This window comes from Ananas comosus, linkage group 10 (assembly GCF_001540865.1).
Source record: "Ananas comosus cultivar F153 linkage group 10, ASM154086v1, whole genome shotgun sequence".
Classification (NCBI taxonomy): Eukaryota; Viridiplantae; Streptophyta; class Magnoliopsida; order Poales; family Bromeliaceae; genus Ananas; species Ananas comosus.
Window position 1 is genome coordinate 12,359,640 of NC_033630.1, and position 22,568 is coordinate 12,382,207.

The following is a 22,568-nucleotide window of genomic DNA, read 5'->3' on the forward strand; positions in this document are numbered from 1 at the left end:
TGATGAAATTTTTATTAGAAGGGTATTTTCGTAAAGTATCACAAATTTAAAAGAATATACATATAATTTAAAATTTGGAGGAACATATAAGTTATTTTTAAACTGGAGAAGGATACATAAATATTTAACCTTTTATATAAAAGAATGGATAATTGTGTATATATCCTTCAAAACTTCAGAAATATCTGATTTATCCTTACTTTTTTTTTTTCTTTCCAATATATTCTTCATATATTCCTCCGTTACTCCAAATACTTTCTCAGTTATCATCCGTTAAGTTAACTTGCATTAAACGTGAGTTAAAAAAAAATAAAATTACTCTTTTGCCCTCAACTTAAAAGCAAATAAGAAATGTTGGTGATGTTAGAAGGATATATTTGAGAAAACCAAAAATTAAAATATTTTTTGTACCCTTAACTTAAAGGCAAATAAGAAAAATTGTTGAAGTGTTTATTTGAAAGGGTAAAATAATAATTTAATACAGATAACAGCTATTGCTAATCGTTCATTAATCGAATTTAATTCTAGGGGTATATTTGAAATAGGTTGGAATTAACGTAAAAAGTGTATTTTCAATATTAGCCTTTTAAGAAGAGTAAATTAGAAAGTCGAAAAACTTTTTAGAAGTATATTGCAAAAAAAAAAAAAAAAAAGTATTCCACATTTTTTAGCCCTAGATTAAATTTTTAAAATTTTTTTTTAATTCTCTATTAGTGGTTGGATCTCCTATGAGACAGTCCCACGTGTCAGTCCTGTCAGGGTGGGGCCCCTGATTGGATTGGATGATGGAAAAAAAAAAAAGCAGGAGAAAAGGATCTCCCTTATCCACTATGCAACTATTGGGACAGCTGTCACCATATCATTTACTTTTACACTCTCTCCTCTCTCCTCTCTCTTTCTCTCTCTCTCTCAACCAACCCCTATATATGTTATATGATCACTATTACATGTAGATTCACACATCTCACTATTGAACAAACTAAAAACTAGTAGAGAGAGAGAGAGAGAGAGAGATAAATTGAGAAGAGGCAAAAGATACAACAAGGAGCTCAATTTCTCTCCCTAGAGCTTAGAAATGGCACAATGCATCCCTACTCGAGCGTCGACGAATCCCTCCGTGTTAGAGAGACAAAGAGTGCGCCTTAATTGGCAGCAGCAGCAATCGACTGACAACACTGACTGCATTGGTTACAACAATATTGAGAGTTTCGCTCCCCTCTCGTCTTTTGATCAATTGCCCAAGAATTTTGTCGATGGCGAGAGATCTAGAAATGAAAGTTTTGGTCATGTTCATGACCCGATCGAAAGCCTCGGCGACGGGTGGCCGGATTTTTCTATGGTGAATTATCCAAACTTTTGCGCGATCAATGTCGGAGAAAAGGCAAATGATAAAGAGAATAGCGATAGCTCAAAGAAGAGAAAGTTCGGGAATTTTTCGAATTCACAGGTAATTAGCATTTTCTCCAAAACTACTTGATCACAATTTACATGCTATTTGTGTTTTCGCTTTGATATTCAACTTATATAAGGCTAAAAAGCTCATCACATGTAAACCTAGCTAGAGAAGCTTGGAAAAATATTTAAAGGCAATAATTTGTTAAAATTTGTTGATAGCAAAGGCACCTTCTTTAATTTATAAGCGTAAAATCATACAAAATGTCGATAATTGAAACTAGCGTGTTAAATTTAGAAATTTTTCGAAATTTTCTCATGAACATTGAAGAATTTGAAGTTGCTACACTTTGTTTACATTTGAATCAAGAGATGAAAATTTTCTTTCTTTTACTAGCAGGTGGATGCTAACAATGCAACAGAGAACAGTGGCAGCTCAAAGGGAATGAAAGAAGATTATGTATTAGGAGAGAGAAAGGGCGCAACCGGAAACCAAAAGCCTCAAAACAAGAAGGAAACATCAACAGAAACCTTGAAGGAGAATGGGAAGGCATCCAGATCGTCGACTACGACTACGCCGCTGAAGACCGACTACATTCATGTTAGGGCTCGCCGTGGCCAAGCCACTGATAGCCATAGCCTTGCTGAAAGAGTATGCGATCTCTCTTCCTCTCTCTCGCGTTTCCTCTTGAAATTTAAGCTGCTCCACAAGTGTATGTTGTCTTAAATGGGCCAGCATCCTACTCTATGACGGAAGATCATGTTGGGCCGAGTCATGTTTGAAATTGCGTGAGACTGAGGTGGGCCAAGCCATGTTCGAAGTGGCGCGAGACTGGTTGGGCCGAGTCACAATCGAGACCCGTAGGCGCTGTATCTATACGCTTTAAGTGAATTAGTTGCATATTTCTAACAGCTCGAGCTTTTGGGATTAATGGTTAGCGCCAACGATCCGACAGTGTAACACGCCGGTTTATATAAATAGAAGAAAATTAAATGACAGCAAAAGCTCGCATAAACTTAACTGAAATCAAGATCTCGTTTTGATACCATACGATCAGCCAATTTTTTATACAATTTTAAATAACTAGAAAATGGTGTTTTAGATTTCACTCTCTCTTATATACACACACACACACTCTCAAAACAAACGTTTTGCTCTAGCTAGTAGCTTAAGCTTCTCCACAGGAGTGGTACATGATTTGAATAAATGGGGCCAGGGAAAATAAATTGAGAGTGAAAGCTTAAAAAAACTTCAATTGATGATCTCATGCTCTGACACCATATGAAACAATCAATTTTCTCTAAAAGCTTAGATGTTAAAGAATGTGTTTTAATGTTCCATGCTCAAAACATCTCTCTCTCTCTCTCTCTCTCTCTCTCTCTCTCTCTCTAGCTCTAAAAGTTTTAATACTTGATGTAGGTGAGGAGAGAAAGGATAAGCGAGAGGATGAGGTACCTGCAAGATTTGGTTCCAGGGTGCAACAAGATCACTGGAAAAGCAGGCATGCTTGATGAGATCATCAACTATGTTCAGTCTCTTCAAAGACAAGTTGAGGTAGTTTATCATATATATATATAACCGATCGTCGAATCATATGTCCTATCATCGAGAGCAACTTACAAATACGGAGACCTCCGTACTTTCGAAAGCATAGGGGCCTAGCTCTATATATATACATGTATATGTTATTTTCTAGGTTTAATGTGTTGATTGATCTTTTCTTTTTTTCTTCTTTTCTTTCTTTGTTTTGTTTTCAGTTCTTGTCAATGAAGTTAGCTGCTGTTAATCCAAGGCTGGACTTCACTGTTGATAGCTTCTTCAATGAAGAGGTTAATTTCCTCTCTCTCTCTCTCTCTCTCTCTCTCTCTCAAAACAAATAATTATGTGAAATTATGTTCCTATTAAATGTGGTAGGGTCCATACTGTGGTTCTTGTTACTTGTTAGGCTAAACACAAGCTGGTAGTTTTCATGTTTAACAACAGTAATAGGCCCACTACTATAACAACACACCAAACCAATGCAACCATGCATATGGAGACCACTAGTCAATGATTAATGGTGATCAGGTTGGGTTTCACAATCACGAAAAAGCAGAAACCAAAATGAGCATTCAAGTCGCAAGCATAAAGAAACTCTAATTTAAAGCTTCTGCTAGGGCTTTAATGTATGAATAAGTGAATAGTATCACTTCAAGTAGCTCTACTCAAAAAAAATTTCGACTGATCCACACATACGTACCTTAATTATATACTTTTGATACCTAACCATTACAAAACTCTACAAGTAGAAATGTTAAGAAATGAATTATAGTACGGCTTTTTGAGTAGTTGAACTCCAACAACACTTCTGCGTGCACGCATGCATGCGAGCTTCATTGGTCTATTTATGATTTTGAAAAACTAAATATCTAGTCATGATTTTGAATGCAGATGAATATTGCTTGCAACACTGGCCTCATTCAAGGGATGAACATATTATTACCTCATGACCAATTGGATCCATCCTACATACAATCCAACGCTCTACTACATCAAGCACAAGTTGGTCCCTCATCAAGTGGACTAGACATGGCCATGAGCACTACCCAACAAATGACCCTTCAATGTCCCATGAGTGCACCCATGCAACTGGTTAACACATTCATGGATTCATGCTACAACAATGTAAGAGACATTAATTTAATTTCTATACTATGCTTTAATGTTTCCTATAAGAAGATATTTTATGTCATTTTCAAGATATAGAAGCAACTTGGTATTAATTTTATATAATATATATTTTTAATGAAATTTTCAGGTACATGGGTCTTCTTCTCTTTGGGACCAAGTTAGGTTGAACAACACCTTTGGAGCTCATTTTTCTTTTCAATCACTACAAGGTATCAAAAAAAAAGAAAGGAATTAAAGGAAAAAAAAAACCTTGGTTTAAAACTTAGGTTTAAAACAAGAGATTTTCAAAACTTAGGTTCGAATCCAATCGAAGGCCTTAGGGTAGTCGGTTTGATCGATTCTCGTACAACACATTTCTCATTAGAATTGTTGTTGTTTTTTTTTTTTTTTTTTTTTTTTTTTTTTTTTTTTTTTTGATAAGTTGATTGAATGATTTTGAAAGCTTCTAGTAGCAATTTTACTTAATTGTGTTGCTATTTGTCTAAAATAAGCTAATAAATTTCATCTTTATATTTTTGCAGGGAACTGTTTACCAAACAATCTTAAGACGGAAACGCGAGAGATTTAAGATTCTCCTATTCGAGATTTCTAAATCATTAATCGCCGAGTCCGAAGATTCTTTTAGAGTACATAAATTAGTGCTTCAATTCATTTTTCGATATCATGTTGTACCATAATTGACCATTTTTTCCATTATTCTAAGTACATTTTGTAGAGAAGAGAGTGTAATTTGACTTCAATTCTTTTCTAAAATTAAGCATGTTTACTACTTTTTGAGCCAAACCATTTTGTGGATTTGTATTAATGTTTATTTGGTTCCAAAAGTTTAAAAAAATAAGAAAAAAAATGACAAAAATTTTTTGCAATGAAACCATATGTTGATTGCAACTTAAATGCAGGAATTTATTTGTTCACTTTTTTTTTTTTCTATTTTATCTCAAGTGAGTAATTCAATGGAATATAAAGCACATTAACAACTGAAGTGATTATTGAAAAAACAACTTTTCACTCAAAAAATGTACTTTTCTTTTTTACAACAAATGCATAAAATCCAACTATTTCTTTAATTTTGGTCCAAAAGCACTTTTTTACAACTTTTTCACGCAGTGATTCTCATGACCATCCTTTTTGAGTTTGTGTTTTGGACCTTATCTCTCCTATCCTTTTTCTCAAGGACAAGGATGGACAAAATTAAATGTGGGATAATTGTGGCCATGAACCATATTTATTTAGAAAGAGAAAGAACATAACATGTTTTTTGCCCCCAATTTTGGACCTATATATTTATTTAGATCCTCTACAATCTTGGCTTGTTTCATTTCACCGAAAATGGAAGGGAATGGAGTTATTTTCGACCGTAAATATTTTTATTTGCTGTTTGATTCGCGGTAAACTAAATTGGCATGTAACGTGCAACATACTTTTCTCTTGAAAAAAAGGGATGAAAAATGGATCAAATATGGATAATCTATATCCATATTTACAATAAAAAGATATAAGATTGGTATATATATATATAAAAAAAGTGAAAAAATAAACTGTAGGGAAAACTATACTAACAAGCAAAGGAGAAATTCTACACCGTCACGCTTGCACCACGTCATCAATAACAAGCCAATCACATTTCTTCTTTTCAAACAAAAATACAATAAAAATATTTTTTTATAATCATGATGGGACATTTATTTCTAAAAGGAGATATTTGATTGGTTTGTGACGCCACGTCACTAATATACCTGGTGCATTCTAAAATTTTTCCAAGCAAAGGCAAATTAAGTACCCTTTAGGAAAATTCCTTCTCCTGGAGAAGAGAAATAAATATACTAATCTTAGGAAACAACCTTAAAAAAGCACAAAAATAAGAGCCAAGAATCAGATGCTAATCCATTGCAATGGGGTTTTATCTCAACTTCTAATGTATATATTATGTTGGACTTCCTCAAGAAACTCACTTCCAAACTTTCTTTCTAACTTGTGCTGAAAACAATCACCTGCGCAGCCATGGCCGAAGAATCCGGCAGAGATCAACCCTTTCGCTTCTGGTTTCCGTATTTCGGGAATCCGGCTGCGGCAGCGCCGCCGCCACCGCCGCGACCTCCGCCGCCTACTCAGCGGCAGCAGTCGCTGCCGCTGCAGCGTCCTCCAGCGCCCCGACCTTCACAGCCAGCTGCCAGATCTCAACCCCGATCTGCAACTCCGCGAGCAACGACGGCTCCACCACCGCCCCCGTCCCCGTCAGCTCCCACGATGCAACCGATCAGACGAGCCACCCCAAATGTACCGCCTTCGCCGTCGTCATCACCGTCACCGTCACGGGCTACTACCCGACCTAAATCCCGGCCTACAACTCAACCAACATCGAAGCCTCCACCGCCTTCCACGCCCCCGCCAGCAGCCGAGTCAGTGACCCAGCCGAAGCTTACGAGGGCAACGTCTCGAACCCCGTCACCGTCGTCGACATCACCAGTATCAGCATTGCCAGCATTGCCACGAAGAAAGTCGCCAGAGCGGCCTCAGCCGTTGAAACCATCTTTGACGACAACACCACCGACAGCCGCGCCATCTCCGCCGCCCCCCCAAAGTGCTTCTCCTCCGCAACAATCCGACCCGCTAACTTTGCAAACTACGCCTATCGCAACCGCATCTCAATCCGAAGAGTCGAAACAAGAAGCTCTTGATCCTCAAGTAGGAGTAAAACCAACCCAAACCCCCATATCCGAGAAAGAGGAAGAAAAACCTAACCAAATGGCAACCGCATCTCAAACCGAAGAGTTGAAACAAGAAGCTCTTGATCCTCTAGTAGGAGTAAAGCCAACGCAAAACCCGATATCCGAGAAAGTGGAACAAAAAACTAACCAAATTGAAACCACATCTCAATCCAAAGAGTCGAAACAAGAAGCTCTTGATCCTCTACTAGGAGTAAAGCCAGCCCAAAACCCGATATCCGAGAAAGAGGAACCAAAACCTAACCAAATCCCACAAATAGAAGAAAAGATAGTAGTTGACAAAGAATCTAAACAAAGCCAACAAATGATCATACTCAAAGGCGAAGGAAAACACGAAGATGAAATACAGAGAAAACCTGTAATAGATCAAGGACCCAAAGAAGAAGCGAAACATACCCAATTTCCGCAGATAGAAAAGGAGGCACTAGATGATATAGAAGCAAAACAAAGCCCACAACACAATAAACTCGAAGCCGAAGAAAAACACGAAACCGATATAGAGCCAATACAAAGCACACAACCCACCCAAGTCCCACAAGTAAAAGAAAAGCTCGAAGAGAAAAGTGAAGAGAGAACAAAACCAACAAAACCAGTATCCGAAGGCGATAGTAAAGAGATCGAGATGCCTAAAACAAAAAAAGAAACAGAAGAAAAAGATAATCCAACTAACACATTTAGCGAGTGGAAGAAGAAAATGAAAGCAAAAGCAAAACATAATCCCAACCCAACTATAATACACAAAGATGGAATCAAAAAAAATGGCGAAGAGAATGGTTCGTGGCCAGGGGGGAAGGAGGGTGAAATCGGCGCTTCGAATACAACTCGTGCTTCGGCTTCTCGAGGAGGAAAAAGCATTCAGAGAGAGGTCTCAGAAGGCATTTCCAAACTCTTCCAGAAACTGAATACGGAACATGGAGAACAAGGAGCAAGTGTCGTAACATTAGGGGGCGAAAACAATGGCGCGACTATGAGAGTGAATAATAAAGAAGGGGACTTTCCGATGCAAAGAGGCTACAAGCTCAATGAGAAGAAGGATGAGGCGACCAGCGAGGGAAAAGCTAGCGGAGAGGCGGAAATTACTATGAATATCAACAGCAATGTGCAGAGCATCAATAATTCGATACTGCACGAGAGCTCATGTAGCGCAAAAAATCCAGGAGTTCACTTTGTTTTCTCAAGCAAATCAAAGAAAAAGAATCCATACAAAGGTGGAAGCAAATCAAGTTGAAAGTGCCCAAAATTGCTTATTACTTCAACCCAACTAAAGAGCTTATTTATGAGCCAAGTACAAAAACTGCGAAGCATATATCAAGGAACACTAAAATAAAGAGATGAAAAGAATGTACCTCTTCTACTCATGTAAATTGTTCTCTACTTTCATAAATAATATTGCTATAGTACAACAGTGTATGTGTTGAATGTGATAATGTGACAGTTCAAATACCAATTATCCAACTGAGATGCTATGAATATGTTCAACATTGCTAAATTATCATTATAAAAAAAAAAAAAAAAAAAAAAAATCAATATTCACTTTTACACTTTAGCCGGTTTGTTTTAATAAAACTTCTATTTCGCCCTCAAAATCTATAAATATTCACTCTTGCTTAAACCTCGCACCATTACTATTTTATCACCATTCTATATATAATAATTATATGATACAACAGAATAACTACTGATATAGACTCCCAGAAAACAGAAGCAAATAGCATAGAGACCTCCTTGATAAAATCAACCGATTTGAAAAAAAAAAATTAATACAAATTCTAAGTGTATTACAGAAACCTCAATAAATTACTCAACTGCNAAAAAAAAAAAAAAAAAAAATGCAGTAGAAGGTGGTACAAGGGAGTAGACATAAATAAGGTTACCTCAATTTTTCAAGGTAATCTAAAATATGCTAAGATACAAACATTCGATGCAAGTTCATCCTTGAACATAAATACTGCTAGTGTTTGCTTGGCAGATTTCTAAAAATAGTGATGACGGCAGGCTAGAAACAATTTGTCCAAAATGGGTATTTACAACATTGCATTCGAGGTTGTAAATATTAGCGAGATAAAGGACAAAAAAAAGGAACAGTTACGAGTGCTTTTCACCGTTCATTCGCACGCGGGCTTGTTGTCGAAGCTCGTTAAGCAGATTGCGAACGCCTGAAAAGCCGATAGAGGGTACCTGTAGTCCATCGTGAAAATGTCCTTCCCTATTTTCCCGAACTGGAGAATCACTTTCTCCTGCTCCGCTAAAGAAACCTGGTGGGAAGGATCGACTGCCGCCACAAGTTGAAAATTCTTCACGGAAGCCACGGTCACTCTCCCCCGAAAGTTCAGACACCAACATTGAAGTTGCTCGTGCCACCGAGGGGCCTTGTTCTTTAGCATAAGTGGCTCGCCATTATTGGCGACAGTTACAATAGGCTCGTTAGCGAGGCTCGTAGAAGAGAATTCGATAATCGGCTCCTTTCCTTTCCCCATAGATAAATTGGAAAATTGTTCGTCTAAAGAGTGGATGAAGTTAGCAGGCGTCGGGGCAGTCCCGCCTTCTTGAATAGAGGAGATCGGGATCGTATGCATAGTGCATTGCATCCTCCGCGGTCCTCGAGTTCGAAGCACATTGAGTTCGTAAGAGATGGTGGCGACGTTGTAGTTTCCCGCCGGTAGTCTCGGAGAGACTTGCTTTGAGTGGATTCTCCGGCTTGGACGGTTGTTCGAAGAAAGCGTGGCGTCGCACGGGGACTGGCTATCGTAGACCATGAACTTGGTGCCAAGAAAATTTGACCTGAGTAAGTTTTAAGAGAGGAATCAACACATACGAAACTATAGACATCATGTTCAAGTGTTTGTTTCGCCACACTCTTCATTTTGTTGTAGACACAAGCTATCGGTAAGAAGGGAACCTCTAGTTGGGCAAATAGGCGTGAAAAGATGAAAAGAGAAGGTTACGTGCCTCAGTTTTCCAATATAAGTACTACTCGCTCGAGAGAAGTCATCAGAAGCCAGCGAGATCACGAAATCCGTGCTGGTTGCTCGTCGAATCTTGCGGGCTGCTAGCAAAAGCTTTTCGTTTTCTCCTTGAAGCGCTGCAATTTAGAAACTCATCTCACTACCAACACCGAAATGCTATAAAACCAAATAGACTGCCGCCTCATCTGGTTGTAGGTTTTATAGCGCGCTTGTTATTTGAATAAAAGGAATTTTTTTTTAAAAAAAAACATAGAATGCATATTAAGTCTCCTCGGAAATGGAGTAGGGAAGAATAATGATGCAAAGTAAAATATCCTATCGAGTGCAAGAATGGAAAGACCAAACAAAATAAAGAAAAAGCAATTGTCTATGGAAATAAGAAGCCGCGAGACTCCCTACTACTACTCTCGGAAAGCCAGAGAAATATTCATCTACAGGCAAATATTTGTACAATTATGTATGCTCGAGGCTTATCGAATTTGCCAACATTCATTTACCTCTTAATCTCTCATAGAATCCAAGTATAAAACTCACACAGCATACATTTATACACGGCAAATTGTTTGGATCACTAGGAGCTTAGATCATAATCAGTTGCAGATAATAATGCTTAATAGCTAATTTATAGGCATAGTTCCGCGAGATAATTGTAGGTTAGAAAAGAAAAAAGAGTTGAATCATTTGAACAAGCGAGAAAAATAAAAGAGTAATAGTATCTTACACGGGCTCAGTCCCAAATAGAGCCGATAGGTCGAGGTCGCTCGATCCCTCCTTATAAAGCACTGAATCGGATAATCACGAGGACCAGGCTATACAAACCAAACCATATAAAACATATCAAGAAAGAGAGAAGGTAAGCCAAGTTCTATTCAAGCATGGTAAATTCCACTATTTCGAGAGATCAAATACATGTTATGAAAAGGTCACATAACACAAACCTTACCTAAACTATATAGCGGATTTTGAAATAACGGTACTCGTGACTTTCCTGATTGTACTATTTGTTCGCAAACCATTAATTTCTAACAAAACCTGACTGAGATGATAAAAGTACTATTGTACTAATTTCTTGATGGAAACCATTAAATTTTGAAAGAATGAATAACTAGGTAGTGAAATCATAATTTTTACGACTGAGGTACACATTTTGATAGTTTAGGCACTGCCATCTTTATCTTGTAAGGATTGTCGTGCCATTGGTAGGGGGTGTCCTAGTGTGTCATTGGCACGACACGGCATGTCAGCATGCCTTGGCACACACCCAGTTTATGTCGGCATGGGCGGCACGGGCTTATCGGCATGAACAGCAGGGAGCCAGGGACGGGACGTGCCGTCCGTGGCAGACCGTGCTGACTGGCATGACAATCCTTGAAATATAGAGAAGCAAGATGCATTACGACGAAGAGGTGATCGGTAGAGGGGGGCATTGGAAACCTGTTTAAGCGAAATTGGGAAGGTGATCCGGCCGCATTCCTCCAATGTCTTCACAACCTCCTTTGTCAAATCGCGCCACGACCGGCAAACGGCCGCGCAGGCGACGAGGTGGCGCCTCGCGGGCCACGCTACCTCGCTCGCCTCCAATCTTTGTATCACATCCAATAGGAGCTCCGGCGGGAGGTTGGCCCACCTCCCCTGGTGGTGCTCCTCTCTCTCCCTCTCCCCTTGGTGGGGGCGGGGGTGGTGGGGCAAATGGAGGGGCCAAGAACTTCGGCCGCCGCCGCGAGGGGGCCGGCACCGCCCCTCGGCCCCCTCTCCCCCTCCTCCCCTCCTTGATATGCTCCCTATCCCATCCCTCATCTCCTTTAGCTCCCTAACAATGCTCTTAAATGACATTTTCTCCTACACACTCCTCCCTCTCCCTCTTTTTATGAGATTGGGGTTGTTAACATGAATACATAGCCCATAAATCACCAAAAAATTTGAACTTTGAGGACAACAAGGGAGAAATTAATCTAAAAATCAAAATTTTCTTTGGATTTGATGATGATTCACTTAAATTCCCTAAAAAATTTCACCTCTACAACTCAAACCACAAGAGAACAAGCCAATGTAGCGTAGAGAACACATGGAACCCTAAAAACCCAAATCCATTCTCCCCTCTTCATCTCTCTCTCCTCCATTTCACTGAAAACAACAACCAAACCCAAAACACCAACTTCTCCAAAACCACCAAAATATCTCAAATTCCCCGCAAATTTTAAACATACAAAACGCGAAAAATGGGCAAATTTGTGAGAAAAATCGAACCTTTTTATCAGAAATCGAAGCAATGCGAGAAGATTAGGGGGGTTTATTGAAACAAACCACAAAGATTTCGACTTTATATGAGCTTGATCTGAGAAAATGAGAGCTTGTACCTCTTCCCCTGTTTCAAAATCACATCTTTTGCCTCTCTCCTCCCTCTCTCTCTCTCTCTCTCTCTCTCTCTGAGATCCGAGAATAACCCACTTCTCTCCTCAAAACAATCCCAAAGCTACCACCTTTCTCCCTCTCTCTCCTTCTCTCTCTCTCTCTTTGTCAAAAAAAAAATGTATTTGTTTATATCTTTGGCTTTTCCCAAAACAGGAGCTGTGAGGGATTGGAGGATTAAAAGATTCCCCTTTTCTCTCTCTCTCTCTCTCTCTCTCTTTCTCTCTCTCTCTCTCTCTCTAACTCCTCTCTCTCTGTAACTCCTTCTCTCTCTCTCTCTCTCTCTCTCTCTCTCTCTCTCTTCATGTGAGGATTTCCCTTTTCCTCTGGCTTCGTGTAGTGATAAAAATAGGCACAACAGTTATTAATGGTTTAAAGGGAATAAACTTATTTCATGGACCTGGTCCACCATGTTAGGGCACATTTGTTTCACTAGATCTCATGTGCAAAATTAGCTCATTTGGCTGATATGCAAAGTTTAAGATCATAGGCAACAAATTCGCCACTCGTCCCATCCTAGGGCAAAGTCGAGATTAGACATACGTTGGAAGCTCGTCCAGTCTCTGTTTTTGTGACTACTATGAAATAAATGGTGAGTGCAGAACTGTCAACTCTTGGTGATCTGTAAAGTCTAATATTAATGACGATAAGTGCGTGTTTGCGTAGGATCATAAACTCTTGACTCGTCTCATATCAGAGCGAAGCAGATATTGGGCGTACGACGCGAGCTCGTCGGCTCTTTGGTTTTGTGACTCCGATAAAACAGATGGTGAGTGCAGAACCAGTTCATCTTGGTGGTGATCTGCAAAGGCTGAGTTCAGAGGCGATTAGTGCTAGTACCCATACAATCGCAAGCTCACGACTTGACCCTTACTAGGGCAATGTCGAGAGCCGACATCTCGATAAAACAAATGACCGTAAAATTTGAATACAAAATACTAGATTTGTTATAAATATTAGTCTCCAATCTTATCATACTATATAATGATAGATGTTTCTTTACTTTTATTCTTTCAATGAAATTTTATCTACATAAAAAATTACAATAGAAAAATCTATTACAGACTCGCGAACTATTCTAAAAATTGATTATAATGAAATGGTTAATTTTATTTATTTAATTATGTGAGAAATTATTTTTGGAACTTTTCAAGTGTTACTACAATATTTTAGATGTTGCAAATTATTTTACGATCTCTATAAGATGGGTTGTACATGATCGGCCCACTGTAGACCAGGTGCATGCTTTTTTTCCCGTGAGCTGGTCTTCGGATCCGTGGACCAGATGATGTAAGAGAATTCCGGGAGTAGATTCGTCGTAGCGACCGTCGTATCGATCTATACATCTCATATACGTGGCTCTATTCTATTGGATATATTTAGTTTCCGCCCAATCAAAACTACACGCGTGGAAATTTTGAAAACATTTCCGAGCATTGCTTGCAGAGGATCTCACGCTCAAGTACTGTTTGAGGTTTGAAATTTTCTAATGAAATGCTACGTACAAGGATTTATTATTATTATTATTATTTATCATTATTATTATTATTATTATTATTTAACTTTGGGTGGTAGTTATTATTATTATTATTATTATTACTTTTTAAAAAAAAATAGATAATGTCTAATATACCTCTCAAGATTAAAAAAAAAAAAAATTTATTTCGTATTTTTCAAAATTACTCTTTTCATTTCCAAATTTGTTCCTGAAAAATGTTTGTTTCTCTCAAATTTATTTCTCTGAGAGTTTATTCGAAAGATTTGAATTTATATGAAGGTATTTAAAAAAATGAAGTGTAAATTTGAAAAAGTTGACTAGTAGTCACAGTATATAATAAATTGTCGCTTTATATATCAAGTCCATANCTTGAAAACTTGTTATTTTTAGTCTTAAAATATTAGTTGCTAAAAAAAAATCCTTAAAATGATGTGTTAAAATTAAATTTTAATTAATAAAATTGAGTTCCGAAGAAAATTTAGACCTAGTTTGCAAATGCATTTATTCACCTCTCCTATTTGATATTTTTGAAGGATATATAGAAAAATTCTGAATTACTTTAAAATTCTTTCTCTTTAGTTGATATAAAATGGTAGCGAAAATCATGATCGCAGCAAAGATTAAGAAAAGCTTTAAAGCGTCGCCAAAATTTTCGATCCTATGAAAAGTGTAAGTGGATGCATATGAACAATCTCTGTTTTTATCTAATGATCTTAAAAATTACAATAGATGATTTTTTTTTCTTTTTTTGAGATGAAAACATTTTAATCATGTAGAGGACTAACCTTGACTCAAGAAACACATGTTAGGACCTAGGTAGGTTTGGATGTGGCTTGAGCCAAACACAAGTGGGTCCAACCATGTCTTAGGTCCAATGTATGTCCTTTTACCAGTTTGAAACCCTGCTCCCTCATTCAAACTTATGTCCTTGGCACTATCGCAAGATACAGTCTTATTTATAACAGATATTTCATTTATAATAAAAATAACTCAATCGTTGATTCAAACGCATAAATTGTTGTCCTTTACAATCATAATCTTTTCTGAGAGAAAGGCTTAGCAAGTTATCCGCTTCATTCACTTTTTTAAAAAATAAGCTTAGCTAAGAATGTAAAGCAACCAGACTATGAGTTTAAGATTTTGAATATCAACCATCAAGTCTTTAGTTAACTGTGCTAGATATGATTGATTTTTACTATTATAATATTACTTAAGATTTCTGTGTTCTGGATGTGACATATATATATTTGTAAAATAACGACTTGCGGTTAAAAACTTTAGTAAAAAGCTTTACACATAAGGAGAGAAGTGGCTTTTTTGCTATGTGTTGAAGATAAAACATAAAACACCATTTTCTAGTAAATTAAATTAAATTATTTCAAGTCACTTAACATGATATTAAAGCAGAATTCTTTCATACTATACACTACACATAAAAGCAAGAACAATATTAAAATAATTGTGATCCTTTTATTAATTACTAGCACAGCTGGTAAATAATTTTTTTTTAAAAAAATAGTGGGTAAATTCTTACTTAAGTTATAGCACATTTTGTGCATTTATATGATGATGTACAATTCTAGTGGATTTTCAAGAATAGAAGCAAAGATAAAAGGGGGCAAAAAATCTCTAAAATCTACTTGAAATTAATAAACAATAAATCTATTGAAAAATAAGCCACAATAGAGTCCAACTCACATTTAGGTCAAACAAACAAGGTGGGGTTGTTTTCAATCCAACCTCAAATTCTAAAAACAATAGTTTGCATGTGGGGAGGGAAAGGGTTGGTCTCCTTGTTCACTTTGTTGTGGAGCCCAAATTTTGTGTTGTTTCCTAGTTGGCTCTAGTTGTTTTTTTGTTCTTTTTTTATTGTCATAATAATTATTGTAACTACTTCACCTATGGAGGCTATGGATAAGGATTTGAGATCTTTTATTATTATTATTATTATTATTATTTTAGGAACCCCTTTTTCTTTTTCTTTTCTTTTAATTTGAGGGGGAAAAGAAAGAATAATCTAACTATTATTCTCTTACGATGACATGAATTCTGCATATTACTACATGCCTTTTTAGCCATTGAATTTTTTAGGGTTAGGCTTCGATTGGCATTACGGAGAGATTGCGTTACGTCCGGTGAGATCGCATATTATGATGAGTCGATTATAATATATTTTCTGCGGTCCCACCGAAAAACGTAGAAGCATATCTTTATATACTTTTTTTTTTCTAACTCCATTTTATCTAAAAGCGTAAGATATATCTCAATACCAAACTAAGCCTTAATATTTGATCTAACTGCTTTAAGAATATATAAGAGAATGGTAAGTGAATTGGAGAAGGAATAATAGCTTTTGAATTTATTTAGTAATTGTCAATTTAGGATGATGTGATTAATATTTTTGATATCTACATCTGTATTTATTAATGTGGTTATTATCAACAAATTAAATTCGACTATATTTAATGCATTTGCTCTATGTGTAATTACTTCCTATATATCACTTCATTGAAAAATTGATTGTGGAGAGAGACACCTTGGGCTGATTAAACATCTTGGTATTTATATCTGCATTCATTAAATCTTACCCATTTTTTCATTTTATTGAATTCAAATTAATTTAATAAATTTAATCTGCTCCTAATTAATTTGTTTTTTTTTTTTGAGAGATAAGTAGCAGCACACTACCCGCTTCGTTTATTTTTTTTAGAAATAAACTTAGCTGGAAATGTGAACAACTAGGATTCGAATTTGGGTCTCGGATACCAACCACCAAGCCTTTTGTCACTTGCTTTAAGAACGGTCGGTCTCCTAATTAATTTGTTGATATCGCTTTCCACCAATTTACCTAAAATTGGATTATAGAGAAAATACCGAACCGCGTTGGGGGTCAAAGCTTCGAGATTCCATACGAGTTTAAATTTGGAACTCGCGTCTTCGGCCTTAGACCAAGATACAAGATATTCAAATATTGTGGGCCTGGGCTTAAATAACGAGCCTATGAACAAAACACTCTCTCTCTCTCTCTCTCTCTCTCTCTCTCTCTCTCTCTCTATATATATAGAATTAGGCTGGAATACTATTAATAGTAAAATGCTCTTTCAACCCTTGGATGAAAAATTATAGGGTCTGGATAATATTAGTCGGTTAGAGTTGAGTGGTCCTCCTAGGGTTGAGTGGTCCCTACTGGGTTATAGTATTTAATCCAATGGTTAGAAATAATGAAAAGAATTGATCCAAAGGCTAAAAAACTGGTAGTAACAATGAAATTTTGCTACTAATAGTAGCCCAGTCCAACTCTTGGATGAAAAATTGTAGGGTCAAGATGATATTAATCGGTTAGAGTTGAGTGGTCCCCACTAGGTTGAGTGGTCCCCACTAAGCATCCGTTTAAAGTTATCAATTTTGAGATGTTTTTTATCCTAAAATAAATAATATCGAAAAATTATAAAATTTAATTTTAAAAATTTTAAATGTTCTAAATTATATTTAATAATATGAATCGCTGATTCGAAAGCTCTACCATCACCGACCGTCCTTAGAGCAAGCGGCAAAAGATTTGGTGGTTGGTATCCGAGACTCAAGTTCGAGTCCTAGTTGATTCACATTTCTAGCTAAGTTTATTTCTAAATGAAATAAACGAAGCGGGTAGTGTGCTACCTTTTCTAGCTAAGTTTATTTCTAAATAAGATAAACGAAATGGGTAGTGTGCTACCTATATCTCAAAAAAGAAAAAGAAAAAGAAAAGGAAAAAGAAAGTTCTATCATCGAAATGACTTATGAGTACGAACATAATCATACTCATAAAAATATAATAACCAGACTCTCTCTCTCTCTCTCAATATATATATATATATATATATATATATATATATATATAGTATAGTAGAGCTAGGCTGGTATACTATCGGTAGCACGGAGGTCTCCGTACTACCAAGTGTTTTCAATGATGTGGCTTTCAAATCGACGATCGCTCCGTAGACTTGTCTATACTATTAAAGTATTTGGAAACTAAATTTCATAATTTTCGACATCATTTGCTAGTGATCAAAAGGTTCAAAATTAACAATTTTAAGGTAGATATGATGGCGTTTTTAAGTTCAACGGTGTAGAAGTATCCAAATTAGATGAAAATTTAATAGAAAATTCTACTTAACATCAATAGCAAGACCAATACTTCCGATTTGAAATTTGAATTCTTTATCACTGTTTTTATGAGATTTTCATTTTCAGCCGTTCATTTTTAGACTACTCGTTTGATTGGTAAATGACGCCGAAAAATTTGAAATTTAGTTTCCAAGTACTTTCAATATTGTAGATCAAGTCTAACGAGCCGATCGTCGATTTGAGAAGCCGCATCATTGAAACAACTTGGTAGCACGGAGGTCTTCGTGCTATTGATAGTATACCAGCCTAGCTCATAATATATATATATATATATATATATATATATATATATATATATATATATATATATATAATTATAATATATATATAAGGGTAGAGTTGGCAATTAACTAGAGTTCATCTTTTCCAATAAATTGAAACTAATAAGTAAAGCCCAAAATTGTACTCCCCTTGGTGGTTGGCACAAGCTTTAATATACATCAACAAGAAATTGAGTCTTTAATAAGTGGTATTAATGAAAAGTGAGAAAATATTTAATTCATGGTTGGCAAATCTTTGAGCAAAATCTTCTTTTTTATTATTATTATTATTATTTTTTTTTTATTTTTTACCAACCCTCTCAAATGAAACCCCCTTGGGAAAGAGGAAGAATAAGATAGTGCTATTCCTAGAATAAAGTAGCTAACCCCTGCTTTTCCTGGGATAGAGGAAGAATAAGTTTTTTTTCTTTTTTTTTTAACTATTTTTTAATGCACTTTTTGGTTAGTGTAATGAAAAAATAATATTACTGGTACACCCCAAAATAAACTGTATATTTTACATATATTCCATCTAAAGATTGTTAATACTTTATTTGTCACATTAATTTTTTTTTATTTTTTAACTATTTAGATTTTTATAAATTTTAGAATGAAAGTGTAAGATTTTTACACCATCCTTTTGTGCTTTACAAGTAGAATTTTTTATTCTCGTAAGAGCAATGTCACTCGTAGAATCTCTTATCAAATCGAACATAATTAAAGTATAAATCCAATCGAACCAGATCATTTGGTTTTGGTAAAAATATTTTGCTTGGTTTAAACCTTTTTAAAGTACTAAAAATAAGATATAATAATAATAATTAATTTTATGTTAGATATACATTACTATTTAATTATTATTTATGATTAATAAAAATTACTTTTAAATTTAAAAGACTAATATATATTAGATTACTAAAATTTTGACTAATTATGTTTTTTTTTTATTTTTAAAATCAAATCGAACGGAATCGATAAATTTTGGCTGATTTGAATCGATAATTCAGTTTGAACAGAATAATACTCTTTTTTTTTTTTTTTTGAGAGAGAGAGATAGGTAGCACGCTACCCGCTTCGTTTATTTCATTTAGAAATAAACTTAGCTGGAAATGTGAATCAACTAGGATTCGAACTTGGATCTCGAGTACCAACCACCAAGCCCTTTGCCACTTGCTCTAGGGGTGGTCGGTAACAAAATAATACTCACCACATGAAATTAGGGGTGGCAATCCAGCTCGTTGTTCGCGAGCCAGCTCGTGTTCGGCTCGAAATGAGCTCGAGATCGAATCGCTCGTTTAGTAAATGAGCCGAACACGAGCTGAATTTTTCGGCTTTGTTTATTAAACGAGCCGAATACGAGCTGGGGTTAGCTCGCTCGTGTTCGGCTCGATAACAGCTTGAATGCATATATTTTATATTTATATAATTTATTTAATTTATATTTATATATATAAATAATTAATTATATATATAATATATATTTTTATTATTTTATTTTTAGCAAAATAATAATATAAAGGCGAGCTCAATTATAAAAAGACTCATTTATATGTAAAGTTTAAACTATTAGATGAAAATCTAATGAATAAGATTTTATAAATTTATTTTTTATATATATTCAATATAATTTTTTTAACTTATTGTTTGTTGGCCAGCTCGTGAACCAGCTCGTGTTAGGCTCGTTTAATAAACGAGCAGAGCTAACTCGTGTTCAGCTCGTTTATTAAACGAGCCGAACACTAGCCGGCCCCAGCTCGCTCGTGTTCGGCTCGTTTATACTTCTACATGAAATGTATATTTTACATAATTTAGAATAGAACTTATGTGAACATTGTATCATTTTGAAATAGCTATTCAACCCTTCAAAAGAATCTAATTTTGCTATAGAACTTTTCAATTTGTTTGATTTGAGTCAGTCCACAATATTTTGACTTCAAATTTTGAACTAATTATTTACTTTAATAAATTTATAGTTAAGAAAATTGCATGAAATATACTAACTGAACCTATAAAAAAAATAACACATTTAAATTTTGTAGTTAAATTTTTATTGATTGATTTAAATCAAACAAACTGAGAGGTTGGATAGTAAAATCAAAACTTTAAAAAATTGGATAGTTGTTTCAAAATAGTTTATAGTTCAAATAAATTCTATATATTACTGCAGGGCTATGTGGAGATTTTAATAAGTATATCCCATATAGAATTAATCCTATAAATATATTTATATTTTTTCCTTTTTAATGTAACCTCCTCAATTATATCCCAAATTGGTTGTTAGCATATAACCTATGCGCATAAGATCGAAACATGTGCTACATATACTACTTTGTATCTCAACTATTCCAAACTAAAAGTGTACATTCTTTTAGTTGAAAAAAACATATAGAAGATATTATAGAAGATATTAATGGGCTAAATTATAGAAAATCGTTTTGTAAACATCCGTTTTTTCACCGTTTCCTTTCTGACTTTCAAAAACCTACATTTTGTTCCCTTAAAATTTCAAGTTGTTGCATTTAGCCTCCCTCCATCAGGATTCTATGACTTTTTCGTCCATTTTTTATAATTTATACCGAAAATATCCTTCAAAATGATAGAAATATATTAAAAGATTATTTTTTTATAGAAGAAGTAAAGATAATTTGGTCATTTTGCCCTTTCTATTAACACCGTACTCTGAAAATAGTTCTGAAATTTTAAGAGGGCAAAATGTAGGCTTTTAAAAGTCAGAGAGGTAAAATAAAAAAATTAGCTATTTACGGAAGGGTTTCTGTAATTTAGCCATATTAATATATACACATGTATAGAAGGGTACAATCAAAGTAAAAGGTCCATTGGGAAGAGCTAAACAAAAGATCCAAGAGAATTAATAAATATCTTCATGCAAAAGATTTAATATGCGGTCCCTTTTGAATTATTATTATTGTTGTTGTTGTTGTTGTGGATTTAGTATTGGATCCAATATGAGCTTTGTTAATGTTCAACATGTTGATCATATACTTGTTGGATGCGTAATCAGTAAATTTTTAATGTTCAATATCCTAAAAAGTAGGCACATCCCGAGGCCTGGGATGGAGGTTAGGGATGTCTGGAAACTTCTGGATGGAGACCGTTCCTGAGGGGCAATAGTGAGAGATCTAATCAGAATCGCAACCTGTTGGTAAATGATCTAATGGGAAAGAAACTATATAATTTTTAGAAATTAATCATTTGGCCCTTTTTTGACAATTAGACGAATTCGGAAAGTGAGCCAGAAATAGGTTGAGTTTTGCAGCTTTTAGTGACTTGGTCTTGAGTGAGGAGTAGAATAGTAATTTTTTTACGATTTTTCCTCTTTGCTTTTATTTGTATTTTCTATTTTGTTTATCTTTAATGTTTTTCGAGACCACGTTGCCTCAACCCCTGTAGCCAAATTCATTTTCTGAATGAATAAAGCGAGTAGCGTGCTACATTTTTCTCAAAAAAAAATGTGTTATCATTTAATTTACAACATTAAAGTTTTATATTTATATATATATATATATATATATATATATATATATATTCCCATTCTAGTTGGAGGACAGAGTTAAGTGGCAATGTGTTGGCATGTGCCCATATATAACATGCTAATTATTTTTGGATATTTATTTCCCTCCATCAATAATTTAATTTAATTTGAGTTATTTAAAAAAAAAAAACTTCAAGAGAATCAATCCTATACAATCTAAAATAGGTTAAAATGTACATAACAAATCTAAATTATAGGATTATAATCTATTTCGATATGATCTTTTTTCACAATCTTTAAATTAAAGTAGCGATTTTTTAACATGTTAATTTATTTGATTTGACGGTTCAACCAGTGAACTGGCTCGATCGATCTCATAAGAATCAACCGAATGTTCGTATTTTTTTTTTATATTTTAATAATTAATTAAAAAATGCATTAGTTTTTTAATAATATGCACTTTGAATACATTTTCAATTATATACAATATAATTATATTTAAAAATATAATAAAATACTATGCTAAATAGATTTTTTTTTTAAATATATGTAGTATGAAAAAGATAATAATACTTAAGTATCTACAATGTCAATGTTATATTATTCAAATTAGTTGTTGTACCATTGATTGAAAACAGTAATTGGTGACATGACAATATCTTAAGATGTTAAATGGTTTTGAATTTTAAATTATTAATTAGGTTTCTTTGTGTTCATTGGCATGCACCCACATTCATCATTAGGAGTCCCATGCAACCAATGTGAATCCATCACCACTACAACTAATTCACTAGTAATAGCAAACATTAATAATAATAATAATGATAAAAGCTAGGGCAATGAAAAGCTTTATATAGGGTTGTTATGATGTCCTTATGGGAGAGAGAGAGAGAGATCAATGCCTATTTGCTAGAGCTATAATCCCACCCAACACCCTTTATGAAGGAAATAGTTGCAAATAGTGTGTGGAAAAAGGCATCTTACTT

General features: G+C 35.0%; 3 protein-coding genes across 4 annotated transcripts; 2 read left to right on the forward strand and 1 right to left on the reverse strand.

Annotated features, from left to right (window-relative positions):
* Positions 932 to 4,846, forward strand: LOC109715999 (transcription factor bHLH63-like). Of its 2 annotated transcripts, none has more exons than XM_020241263.1 (7): positions 932 to 1,447; positions 1,793 to 2,044; positions 2,813 to 2,947; positions 3,151 to 3,222; positions 3,824 to 4,057; positions 4,191 to 4,272; positions 4,585 to 4,846. In XM_020241263.1, the coding sequence occupies exons 1-7, from the start codon at positions 1,076 to 1,078 to the stop codon at positions 4,629 to 4,631; spliced, it is 1,194 nt and encodes a 397-aa protein (XP_020096852.1). In that variant the 5' UTR covers positions 932 to 1,075; the 3' UTR covers positions 4,632 to 4,846. The 2 variants fall into 2 exon arrangements, with proteins under 2 accessions (XP_020096852.1, XP_020096851.1); XM_020241262.1 differs by having other exon boundaries at positions 933 to 1,447; positions 1,790 to 2,044.
* LOC109716464 (cell surface glycoprotein 1-like) lies at positions 5,752 to 8,130 on the forward strand. Its single transcript, XM_020241933.1, has one exon. The coding sequence runs from the start codon at positions 6,065 to 6,067 to the stop codon at positions 8,015 to 8,017; it is 1,953 nt and encodes a 650-aa protein (XP_020097522.1). The 5' UTR covers positions 5,752 to 6,064; the 3' UTR covers positions 8,018 to 8,130.
* LOC109716465 (tubby-like F-box protein 5) lies at positions 8,645 to 12,482 on the reverse strand. Its single transcript, XM_020241934.1, has 4 exons — positions 11,190 to 12,482; positions 10,477 to 10,564; positions 9,739 to 9,871; positions 8,645 to 9,570 (listed from the first exon to the last, which is right to left on the reverse strand). The coding sequence occupies exons 1-4, from the start codon at positions 11,586 to 11,588 to the stop codon at positions 8,895 to 8,897; spliced, it is 1,296 nt and encodes a 431-aa protein (XP_020097523.1). The 5' UTR covers positions 11,589 to 12,482; the 3' UTR covers positions 8,645 to 8,894.